The sequence below is a fragment of the Nicotiana attenuata genome, chromosome 10, assembly GCF_001879085.1.
Source record: "Nicotiana attenuata strain UT chromosome 10, NIATTr2, whole genome shotgun sequence".
NCBI lineage: Eukaryota > Viridiplantae > Streptophyta > Magnoliopsida > Solanales > Solanaceae > Nicotiana > Nicotiana attenuata.
The window spans coordinates 31,002,626-31,014,716 of NC_031998.1; the positions used below are offsets into that span (position 1 = coordinate 31,002,626).

The window sequence follows — 12,091 nt, forward strand, 5'->3', positions numbered from 1 at the left end:
AAAAACAAATTTTACAAAGATGATTTCTTTTATTTACCCAGTCATTTATACAAGTGGGGACATCATGTGTGCTCCAAAAGTAAATGATAAACAACAAAATCATTTTCATTTGCACTATGGATCTCTCTTTTCCTTCCAAAACTCTCCAGTTTCTTCCTCTGGCAATTTTTGTTTATCAGAATGGAATCTCTGCATAGTTACGCAAAACCTTTTCCAGTTCTCCATCTTCTGACAAATGCCATATTCCCAAGCGTCATGCATATGCCTTTCCGAAGTCTAACTTGCTGAAAAGGCAAGATCTTGCTTATTCACTCTAGAGTCCACTTATTCAATTCTATAATCTACTTTGCAATTAGGGCAGCATCTTATATATGCCGCCATCCATCTACAATTGGTATTTGTGTCCAAGATATCAAAAAGAAAATTCTACTGAAGAGTTTAGAGAACATAACAGAGTGGGTAAACGTGTTTTTCGCTTAGGTGCCCAACCAACACTTAACAATTAAATTTCAGCCACTGTTAAGTGTTAAAAAGGAGGGGGAAAATATGAAATCAGATGCCTTCTCAACCCACCACCCTCCGGTTCTGTGCAACGCAGGCTCTTTCTCTTTATACTGATTGTTTGATTTATACATTTGAAAAAATCAACTATCGGATGTTGTCTTGTTTGTAAGCTTTATTTCTTTCTAAAGCCTCTCCGTTACCTTACATGAAAAGATGCAGTTATGGATTGGTTTGGCTGTGAATTTCCCTTCCATTCTTGCTCGGTGTTAGTTATTTAGGGTGAGTTTGTCAGTTGATCTTGCTTCTATTCTACTTCTTTCTGGTTCAGATTCTGACTATTTATCGGAACTGGGAGCATAGATGGAATTGCAGTGGATAGCTGTTGCTTCCTCTTTAACCTTCTACTGATCCACTTTCTGTTAGATCCTTCTAGCGGAAGGGAGAAAGCAGGAAGAAGATCAGATGTAGCTATATTTGCTTGATCCCACCTCGGGACTTGTAGGATCTAAACATTTTAATTGATGCCCAAGCATCCTTTTTGAAGGTGCTTTCTTGCCCTATCCTCCCTCCTTTTGGGACAGTAATTACTGCTTCCATCTGTTTTCAGTCCTTAGTACGTAAGCAAAATAAGTTCTAGTTTCCAAAGCTAATAAAAGAAAGGAATTGGTGTTCACATACTTCATTTGCAATTAGTTATCGCAAAAAGTTCATGATTGTTTTATGAGGCAATGCAATTAGTTAAAAATCCTAGTTCGTCTTTTTCTGAAAATGTTTATATAAGTTCTTCTTTCCTTTCACAGGCAATGCTTTCAATTTTAGATAGTCGAGTGAATAAAGCTGGGAGATTAAAAGCTTTGTATGTGAAGACCGAGAACGGTGTCCTATTTGAAGTAAAAAAACCTCATGTTCGTATCCCTAGGACGTTTAAACGATTTGCTGGCATTATGTGTAAGTTAAATTACCTTGAGCAAAATTTCTTCACCCATCTCTTTTCATGCTTATTACCATCTCTGATTTGTCTAATTTTGCGGTTTTGTCTAATTTTGCGGTTTTCTGATGTTGCTTCAAATTCAGTGCAGCTGCTACAAAAGCTGAGCATAACTGCTGTTGGTAAGCGAGAGAAACTGTTACGTGTTAGAGAAAACCCTGTTTCACAGTACCTACCCATTGACTGTCGGAAGATAGGTGAATAATTTATCTATTTTCGTTCCTTCCTTTTCTAATGGAATGTTCTTGACAATTGACTAATACCCCACTTCTCTTATGCATCAGGCTTTTCTCATAGTTCCGAGAAACTGGTGGATGTTCAGGAATATGTTAATGGCATCAACAAGGACATGAACCTTGTTTTTGTGGTATGTTCTAGTGTAATTTTCTATAGACAACTTCCTTTTGTGTGAAGTTACAGTTTTCTTGATATTTGACATATGCAGGTTGGGGCAATGGCCCACGGGAAAATTGATACAGATTATGTCGAAGATTATCTATCGAGTACGCTAATCTTCCTCTTTTCTTGTAACTTTTTGTCCAATCACAACTATAGTGCTATTGTGTGATTTTTCTGCCTTTGTCTTGATTTGCATAGCTAGTGTTTAACGTGTAGGAATGTCAACATCTGTTACTTGTGTCTGTATGCTCAATTGATGACACTAGGGTACTATTGATCTTCCTTGAGAGTAGAAGTACTTCTTGAGAACCACTTATTACTTTGGCAAATGAAAAGTAAATTGGCTGCGGCTAGTGCAGAATGTAGATATGGTTGGAATGTCACATAATCTTTGATTTTGTGATGTTATGCTAGTATATTCCATACAAAATGTATTGTAAAGTGAGAGATTGTTCTCTCCCTATGAGTTGTTCTGTTCAGTGTCACATGTCAGCTCTGAAGCAATACAGGCTCTAAACTGCATCTTAACCTACTTGACCATTCTCAGAATATGAGAGCTCATTATTATTATACATATAAGTGACAAGTCATAGTCTAGGCTCCTTCATTTCTACCTACCCTCTGGAAGTGTCGTATGTATGCATATCCTATGTAAATGCTAAACTAGGTCCATACTGTTTGTAGAATGTTATCCTTGTTTGTTTTTTTTCCTATAGGTTTTTCTGGTTGGTTAATCTATTATTATGTAAAATATTTAAGAAGTGTTAAATGGTTCTCTTCTACATTTGGAATGCCCTTAGCTCGTTTACAATCAATTTGAAACGGCCATCATCTTCTCATTGTCATTCTGTGTTGGAACTTTTTTGTTCAAGTTTTTGTTTTTTTTGTTTTGTTTTTGGGGTGACAATCAAGCAATCTCAGAAATTTCCAGATTGGGAAATTCTGATTTCTGACACCTTGTGGAGGTTCTGTTTTTCTTTTATAGCCTTAATGAACCAGGGTCACGAAAAACTTAAATTTGCAAAGAACGCTTTTATAATGACAAAGACGCAAAATATTTGAGATGAAAGAACATTATCACACGCCATTTCAGACCCTAATCGCTAGATTTCCCCTTTTCTGATAAAAGTGATAATGGAGGCATGACAGCAGTATAGTTTAACTGGTTATACGAAGTTAGCAGGTTGAAATCTTTGCGAGTTTATGTAGGTTTGCCCTTCTACTGCACCGATTACCATTCCTAATATTTTTTTTTTTTGAAGTGTCAGCCTACAATATTTAGACTCACAATTGGGAATCAATAAGTTGAAGCATATATCAATCGGATTAATTTATCCAAAAAATCCTATTATGGGTAGGCAGCCTTCAATCCGACGAGACATATCATATCTAAGTTTACAGTGGAGTAAAGGTAGTATGTAAGTACACTATGAGATCTTAATGCTATTGCTGGTAAGATAGTAAGGACATGGGATTTAATACTCAAATTGTGTATAACTAGGCACTTTTAAGGGTAACATGGTTTTTATAGCCTTCACAAGTACATGTCACTTCTCTTTTAATAATAGTACAAATGAAGTTTACAAAATTGAGCATCAAACTGGAATTTGGGGCAAAAAAGCTAGTTTCTCTGCAATGTTGCGCAGAAAAACAGGGTAACGGCCAATCTCTGGCCCAAGTTACAGCATTTCAACATTAATATACGTTCCCCTTCTTTCTTTCCTTTCTATGTGACATGAGTTATCTCTGCTCATTGTCCCAATCAAGGACCTGTAAGTAGGTCAGGGTTTGTGGACCGTGACCTGCCATCGTTGTGAGGTATTTCCTCTGGAATGTCCACACTAGCAACAATGTTGGCGGTCTGACTAGAGGACGATGGCTCTACGTTAGACATTTCTATTCTGGATTGATGACCACCTTTCGTGATCGGGGATATTTCAGGTGAGTCCCCTGGACTTCCTAATTTTCGTGTTTCTACTGGTCCAGGCTTTGTAGGTTTCTTCTTTTTTGCATTTTTATGCCAATTCATCAGTGCCTTGGAAGTTTGATCATCAAATATAGATCTTTTCATAGTTGATCCCATCTGAAAATTCCCAAAAAAGAAAGAAAATGAAGCATTTAACATGTTTTTGAGTTTATTTTGTAATGAAATAAGTAACTTCTAGTTACCTGGGTAACTAGTGCATACAGCGGAAGTGTAATGTAACTGCACAAAATTTGAACACCTAACCTGGACAAGCAACTCTTTTATCAGCTAGAGTAAGAGTGTATGGTAAAGGAACTTCAACTAATTGGTTGCTTTTGGAACTTAACACAATGAAGATAAGTACTTGTTCATTACCCTATAGCAACTCGCAATAAGGCAAGATAAAAATTATCGTGAAAGCATGAATGAAGCCCGAATTCATACTGCAGAAAATGGAATATCATCATGTTACACCACAAATGACAAGAAAAAAAAATGGAAATGAATTTTTGTCCGAGGAAAGTGTCCTTACCGATATCCAAAGGAAATAGGTGATCTCGAAAGCATTCTGCAAAACATAAAGGAAAAAATTTAGCTTAATATTTGCTTCCAACGGTATGCCTTGGACAAGATATAGCAGGTGGCGCGGAGTACCTGAAAGAGGGTGAGATGGACAAGATGAAGAATAAGCTTTGGTTTGCCAAACCAAAAATGTCTGTCTGAAACTTGGACAAGAGGTATGCCTTGGACTACAGCATGTCTTTCTTGAATTTCAAGAGCCATTTGAGCTATAATTGCTTGAAGCTTTGTCCCAACTGCTAATATTATCTTTAACCAATCCAGTGGTTAGTTCTCTCTTCATTATAAACAAAATAGAATGCAACAAGTAACCAAATTATGATAAGGATTTCTTACAACTAGAGGCAATATGGACAGCCAAAACATAGCTTGCCATCCTGAAACACAATATATTTGTATTCGAAATCAAAACTGATATAATTCTTCTGATTGGAATTACTTTCAAGAGACAATATGTCTTAATAGAAAACAATCGAGGTCCCTAGAGTTACCATGAACATTCATCAGAAGATAAACAACTGCAGAAAACCATAGCAATGAACTGCAAGTATAACAAAGATAAATCATTAGTAGCACATCAAAACCTGAGAAAGACTTAAGTTATTTTATAAAATGACACATAAAGAAGATGAATGTTGTTTAGTTCATGTCGAAAAGAACGTACTTGATACCCACAACAATCTTGAAGTCATCTTCCAGGGATCTTTTTATGTACTTTTGAAAATTAAACTTACTTCCAGGTGCTAAATGGACCTGCAACAAGAGGAAATCAATAAGCAAAAGAACAGTAATTTGATTGTTAGGAGCCTTGTATTTGTGAACCTCACCGAGATGAAACCATGGCGCATGGTCAAGTAGTCAGCTTTCCGAACTGATCTAAAAAATTGCCGAAAAAAGCACACCTGAAAATATTGGCAAAATAGGTATTTACTATCACATACAAACCTATCAAAGCCCCCATTTATTCATCCAAACATATTGATAAAATATCCAAAAAAGAAAAAGGCGGGTGGTTTAGTTTTTCTTACAGAGTAGAAAAGGATTGGGGTGGTCCCAAAACTGGTATTATCCCTAACAAATGATGTCTCTTTGGTAAGCCTGAATCTTGAGGAATCTGCATAGAAAGGTCACATAAGAAAGAAAAGAAATACAGGTGAAGAATTAAAGATTAAATCCCTCTTGGTTTAATGTGAAATGTAAAATATCCTACAAAGGAAGAGTTCTTAGATCACTTTCGCCTAGATGGTTAGACTCAACATAATCCAACAATAGTATAGGATAGCTAGGGGCATGGGGGAATGGCATTCAATGACTATAGTGAACAGCAAAAATTGAAGCTAATCTTCGCACCTAATAGTTCTAGAGTTTCAAGATTAAAATTTCCTAACACCCCCTTAAAAATCTTCAAACTTGACTTACTTTATAAAATATCTGTAATTTGGTTGGGTCTACTTCCTGCATAAGAGCAATCAAGGACATGTACGATGGAGCTAAGACTAAGGTTAGGACTGTGGTAGGTGACTCGGAGCATTTCCCGGTTGTTATGGGATTACACCAAGGCTCTGCGCTTAGCCCGTTCTTATTTGCCTTGGTGATGGATGCATTGACACACCATATTCAAGGGGACGTGCCATGGTGTATGTTATTTGCTGATGACATAGTTCTAATTGATGAGACGAGGGTCGGTGTTAACGAGACAGACCCTCGAGTCTAAGGGTTTCAAATTGAGCAGGTCTAAGACAGAGTACATGGAGTGCAAGTTTAGCGCTGAGTCGAGGGAAGTAGGCAGGGACGTGAGGCTTGGATCACAGGTCACCCCCAAAAGAGATAGCTTCAAGTATCTTGGGTCAATGATCTAGGGGGACGCAGAGATCGACGAGGACGTCACTTACCGTATAGGGGCGGGCTGGATGAAATGGAGGCTTGCATCGGGAGTCTTGTGTGACAAGAAAGTACCACCGTTACTCAAAGGTAAGTTGTATAGAGCTGTGGTTAGACCGGCCATGTTGTATGGGGCAGAGTGTTGGCCGGTTAAGAACTCCCATATCCAGAGGATGAAGGTAGCAGAGATGAGGATGTTGAGGTGGATGTGCGGGCACACTAGGATAGACAAGATTAGAAATGAGGATATTCGGAAGAAGGTGGGCGTGGCACCTGTGGATGTCAAGATGCGGGAGGCGAGGCTCAGATGGTTCGGACATGTGCGGAGGAGAAGTCTTGATGCTCCGGTGAGGAGGTGTGAGCGGTTGGCCGTGGTGGGTACGAGAAGAGGCAAAGGGAGGCCTAAGAAGTACTGGGGAGAGGTGATCAGGCAGGACATGGCACGTCTGCAGATTTCTGAGGATATGGCCCTTGATAGGAAGGTTTGGAGGTCAAGCATTAGGGTTGTAGGCTAGGGGGTAGTAGGGCTTTGCGTACGTCATACCGGGGGTGAGGCGGGGTTGGATTAGGGTTGATCTTAGATAGCTTGCAGTTTATGTTTCCACACTATCCTTGCTGTTTATCTTAGCCCCGGGCCTTAGTTACTAGTTACTGTTATTGCATGTCATTTATCTTTTGGTTGTTATGCTTCTGTTACTATTATGGTTTCTACTGGAGTTACTAATGAATTGTCTCCTTCTCTTTTTCTTTTTTCTGAGCCGAGGGTCTATCGGAAACAGCCTCTCTGCCCTATCGGGGTAGGGGTAAAGTCTGCGTACACATTACCCTCCCCAGACCCCACTTTGTGGGATTTTACTGGGTAGTTATTGTTGTTGGTTGGGTCTACTTCACCTTCCTTGGCAACATTAAAGATACCAGAACAGGGATATGTTCAATAGGATAGGTTCTAATGATTTGTACTCCTTGGTGTGGAAACTGTTTTTTGTGAGTTCATCACTAAGTGCTGCAAGCATTCCATTCCAAGAAAATCATCCATCAGATTTATCTCCGTAGATGCTTCTAAGTCTCTCATATGAGGCTTTTTATGTTTATGTTAACTCAATCGAGGCAAGCGGTCAAAATTGTACTGGTCTTGATTGTTTAGCCCCAAACTACTCATGTCGCGGCTACTAATTGCTATTGCAAACAACCATTCTGCAATATCCAACAAACTATCAGTTAAAGATTCAACGTAAACCAAGTAAGCAACAGTAGACTTGTGGTCCTTAGCTGGTAGAATAAATGCCTTGAGCTTAGAGCATTCTACTTCAAGCTTAGCCACCATCTTGATATATACTCTCAGGGTGTTGCTTGTTAGCCACTTCAGCAGCATGAGTGCCCAAATCCCACTCACATGTCTTGGATATGGAATCAAGCTCGAGCTTTAGAAGTGAGTTCTATATCTGCACACAATCAATCTTACCTTGACACTCCTAGTACAAATCCTCCTTTTCTTCTGTTGCAGCTTTCTAAGCAACCTTCAAATCGACAACTTCAAAGTTGTATTTTCGTTTTTCGGGATGTCGCATGCGAGGACAAGGTATAGTGACATTTCGAGGGCAAGGCATTGGCCTTTGACACTAGGCCGCATGCAACAACAATGTCGCAACTAGAGGTTTTTCGAGGTGTCGTGTGGGATGAGAACAAGGCCTAGTGACATGATGAGGGCAGGGCATTGGCATATGACGCTAGGCCACATACAACGACAATGTCATAACTAAATGTTTTTCGGGGTGTAACATGCAAGGCCAAGGCCTAATGACATGTCGAGGGGGGAAGGCATTGGCTTATGATGCTAGGCCACATTCAACGATAATGCCCGGTGACTTTAGGCAGCATGTGCCATGCCAATGACTGAGTTCTTGCTTGATGCTACTCTCAGAATACCACAGACTAAAAGTATCCTTATCGTCCTTCTTGGGTGCTAGCAACAAAGTTGTCTCCTTATTCTTGTGATCAACAAGATTGGGTCTCTTCAATATTACTACGACAGCCTTAGGAGTGATAACCAAATTTATGACAACCAAAGCATTCAATCTGAGATTTGTCATACCTATGTTTTCCTCTGCTTCTTGCTAGTAACCACGACCTCTTCCTCTTCCCGTTCATGACCACGACCTTTAAATGATTATTAGGTTTTCTCCTCATTGTTGGATTTGTTACCACTACATCTTCCTCTTCGACAACAAATAGTACGTTTGTCTACATCCTCTATTGATCTTTTTCACCTCAATCATCCTTCAAAGTTGCTCTTGTCAAAGAACGAAGGATGTTCATGAATGTTTTCTACTTTATCTGATCCATATCTTTTCAATTTATTCAAAAGGCCGTCATCCTTGAACAATAATCCAAAATTGAATTGAATTCTTAAAGCTTCAAAATACCCCTTCAAGATTGAAGCCTTGCCTTCTTCACCTTGTCTACTCATTGGAGATAATTTTGCAAAACCTCCCGCGTTTCCTTTGAGGTGGTTGTATTGGCCGCATTCTGAAACATAGTATCACCCAAATATTGATGGATGAGACTTGAGACTTGAGACTTGAGAGTGAGACTTGTTGATTCTTTTTCCTTGTCTTTGCCAAAATATCCTTCTCATATTGAGGCTAAATGTCCTCATTGTCGGGCTTCTCAAGCCCCAGTTCAACTATTTTCTGCACAGCCAAGTATTGCTTTCATGCAAAGACACCAAATTTTCATAATTTTCGATGTGACTCCGCGAAATTAGAAACCAAGTGGTCCATCTCTCTATTTTGTTCAGCACTCTTGTTTCAATTCTGAGGACTTTTGGCTCTACACTACTTTGTTACAGGAAGAGAACTACTAGAGGAGAGAAGAGGAGAATACTTTGTTAGTGAGAGAACTCTTTGCAACTCACTTGATTGCCAAATGACAAGGACAAAGGAGTATTCATAGGCGCTTCTTCTCAACTTAGAGCCCGTTTGGATTGGCTTGTTTTGAGTGCTTTTAAGCCAAAATAGCTTTTAAGTCATTTTGTAGTGTTTGGATAAAGTAAAAAAGTGCTTTTAAGCACTTATTTTTAAGCTAAAATGACAAAAACAAGCCAAAAGCAACAAAGCTAGAATTCCTAACTTATGGCTTAAAAGTTATTTTGGCTTAAAAGTCACTTAAAGCAAGTCCATCCAAACAACCTCTTACTTCTTCAAACCATTTTCACATATATACACAAATTATGAACTTGATCACATTAAAAACACAACATCCACACTTAAATAACATAAGAATCACGCACCTTAATACATAGATATGCTAAAAATCACATGAATATCACCGAACACGACACCTAGTAGTTCTTGAATTTTAAGAATAATTTTTCCTAACAATAACTTACCTCATCAACTATCTAGTGCCTGCATAAAACTAGGGCATAGAAGAAACAAAAAGAATTTAGATCATGATAATTTCACACCATACCATTGGATGCTTCATAATCGTGCTCGACTTCCTTTTCCCATTCTTTCCACTCTCGAATCTGCATAACACAATGAAAATTTTTAGTCTCTTAATAATGTTCAAGTATTTAGTACAAAAGCGGAAGTTGGAATTAACATTGTGAGGGTGTCTCCTTTGTTGGGAAAACAATCTTGATCCTCGAACAAAGTTTCAACCACAGGAAGCAACGATATTTTGATAGACCTAAAATGGTAAAATTTTGTGCTCGTTACACTGAAAATGCGGAAAAACTCTTACCTTTAATCTTCCAAGAAGCATAGTAATGGCACTGTAAATAACGTGGAAGACGGCCAAAAAGAATATGAAGATGTGTAGCTGATGCAAACCATTGAGGGATATCAGTGGAACGTGACCCTGTCAATGTGATTACTGTTAGCCTGTAAATTTTCAGAGGAACATGTATTTAAGCAATCTAAGCCAAAAACTATATTATATTGAGAGTACAATTATTTACACTAACACAACAATTGCACCTCAATGCCAAGAAGTTGTATGAATCTATATATAAGTTTTAATCCAAGAAAAGGTACTCACAGGCTTGCAGGCCTTGGCAGGACTATCAGCTGCTAATATCCTAAAATGGTCCCATAGAAGCCTTCGATGATGTTCTCCAGTATCGATATGACCATGACCATGACCATGTCCATGTCCGTGCTGAGCAGGACAAGGCAACATAGTGTTTGCAACCTTTACAGGTATGCATATTTTGGAAATGTAGTTTTGTCCAAACGTCAGAAGCAACGATATAAAACCCAGAACCATAAGCTCTACAAAAAGATTGATTGAAAACCATTAATTATCAGGGTATCACTAATTAGTTAAACCCCTCCTAATTTCTTGATGTAAAGTAATAGTAAAAATTTGGTAAGTTAATTATTACAAAACCCTTACCACCCTTAATCTTCTCCAATGCTTCCACCAATGCACTCTTTCGCCTTCTCTCAAATGTCTGTATTTAAAAATAACAAACAATGTAACGTATCATATATCAACTTCTATGTGATATGCGAGTGTCCAAATCCTTCATTAAACCAAATTTTTTTTTCCTTTAACCATCCTGTATTCGAAATTATTGGCTCGATTAATTCAAATTCGCGCCACGTACGACCTCATTATTTTCTGCTAAAGGACAACATTTTGTAGTTCTTTCAATGTATTTCTTTAAAACTTATCTTTTTGAGAATTCCATGATCAAAACATCAAAGGGAAATTCAAGAAAGAATCACATAAATAAAAATTTATACGTAAAGAAAAAGGATGATATGTAAAAATTACCTCTCCAACAGCATGAAGAACCTTTTCCAATAAAATGGAAATAAGAACAATAACAGCACAGACCAAAGCCACAGCCCATGTGGGTGTTTGATCCAACTCCCTTGCACCAGGATCGGCTCCTCCTGCCATTTTTTCTTCTTCTTAATTTTGTTATTATTATAAATAAATTGTTTCTCTTAATTAATTTCCCCCTTCAAACCACTTTCTGAATAGATCTCATGGGGAAAAACTAGCTCTGAATTTTCGGAGAAAAAAATATATGGAATGGGAGCCAAAAATGCAATTACATTTGGTTGAGCCTAGTAACATGGACCGGTTCAGTGAGGAGGAAAATAACAGAACTGAACCGGGATAGTATTAATTATGGAAGGAGACAAATGTGGGGAATCTTGCATTGGTTGTTGGAATTGCAAGGATGGTTTTGTGCAGAAATTTGGACACAGTTTTTCTTCATAATTGGCCCTTTTGGACATGTTAACGAGAGTATTAGTAGGGATTTAGTTAGATTTTGAAGCCATAATAGCACCAAGTGTCGCACAAAATGTAAAGTTTGAAACAATGGGCATGAAGGTATTAAGTTTATTTTATAATCGACCAGCTTGCATGTATTTCAATTAATTTCATATAACTTTGTCCGTTAAAATAGGAAAAAATATATTTAAACGTGAGATTTTATGGTTCTCAACTCATTTCATTGACACTAGACTCTTGAGGGCATTTAGGTATGAATTTCAATACAACTTCTCTAGTTTCTTCTTTTTCTAAAAATATTTCTTTTCCTTCGATTTGTAATATTATTAAAGAAATTCTTGGAGCTCTAAGTGAGTAAATTTTTTATTATATAAATTGAACATCTTTTATAATAGAGAAAGGGAGACCACCTCGTACTTCCACGATCCTAAAAGCGATATGGATGCCCATCCCGTCAATGTAAAAAAAAAACTATATGCCTTATAAATGTAAAAGTAGGAGAAGTGGCGAACTAAGTG

General features: G+C 38.0%; 2 protein-coding genes across 6 annotated transcripts; one reads left to right on the top strand and one right to left on the bottom strand.

Annotated features, from left to right (window-relative positions):
- On the top strand, positions 70-2,252 carry LOC109233240 (ribosomal RNA small subunit methyltransferase NEP1-like). 5 transcript variants are annotated; one of them, XM_019399044.1, is made up of 6 exons: positions 302-783; positions 928-1,048; positions 1,305-1,452; positions 1,579-1,689; positions 1,777-1,859; positions 1,938-2,252. In XM_019399044.1, exons 3-6 carry the CDS (start codon positions 1,308-1,310, stop codon positions 2,058-2,060), a joined length of 462 nt encoding a protein of 153 aa, XP_019254589.1. In that variant the 5' UTR covers positions 302-783; positions 928-1,048; positions 1,305-1,307; the 3' UTR covers positions 2,061-2,252. The 5 variants fall into 5 exon arrangements, with proteins under 5 accessions (XP_019254587.1, XP_019254589.1, XP_019254590.1 ...); XM_019399042.1 differs by lacking the exons at positions 302-783; positions 928-1,048 and adding an exon at positions 70-292; XM_019399045.1 differs by lacking the exon at positions 928-1,048.
- LOC109233239 (MLO-like protein 9) lies at positions 1,937-11,572 on the bottom strand. Its single transcript, XM_019399041.1, has 15 exons — positions 11,103-11,572; positions 10,719-10,776; positions 10,362-10,594; positions 10,065-10,181; positions 9,789-9,846; positions 5,465-5,550; positions 5,264-5,338; positions 5,101-5,189; positions 4,928-4,977; positions 4,773-4,813; positions 4,512-4,685; positions 4,390-4,425; positions 4,233-4,300; positions 4,061-4,121; positions 1,937-3,974 (listed from the first exon to the last, which is right to left on the bottom strand). The coding sequence occupies exons 1-15, from the start codon at positions 11,229-11,231 to the stop codon at positions 3,654-3,656; spliced, it is 1,596 nt and encodes a 531-aa protein (XP_019254586.1). The 5' UTR covers positions 11,232-11,572; the 3' UTR covers positions 1,937-3,653.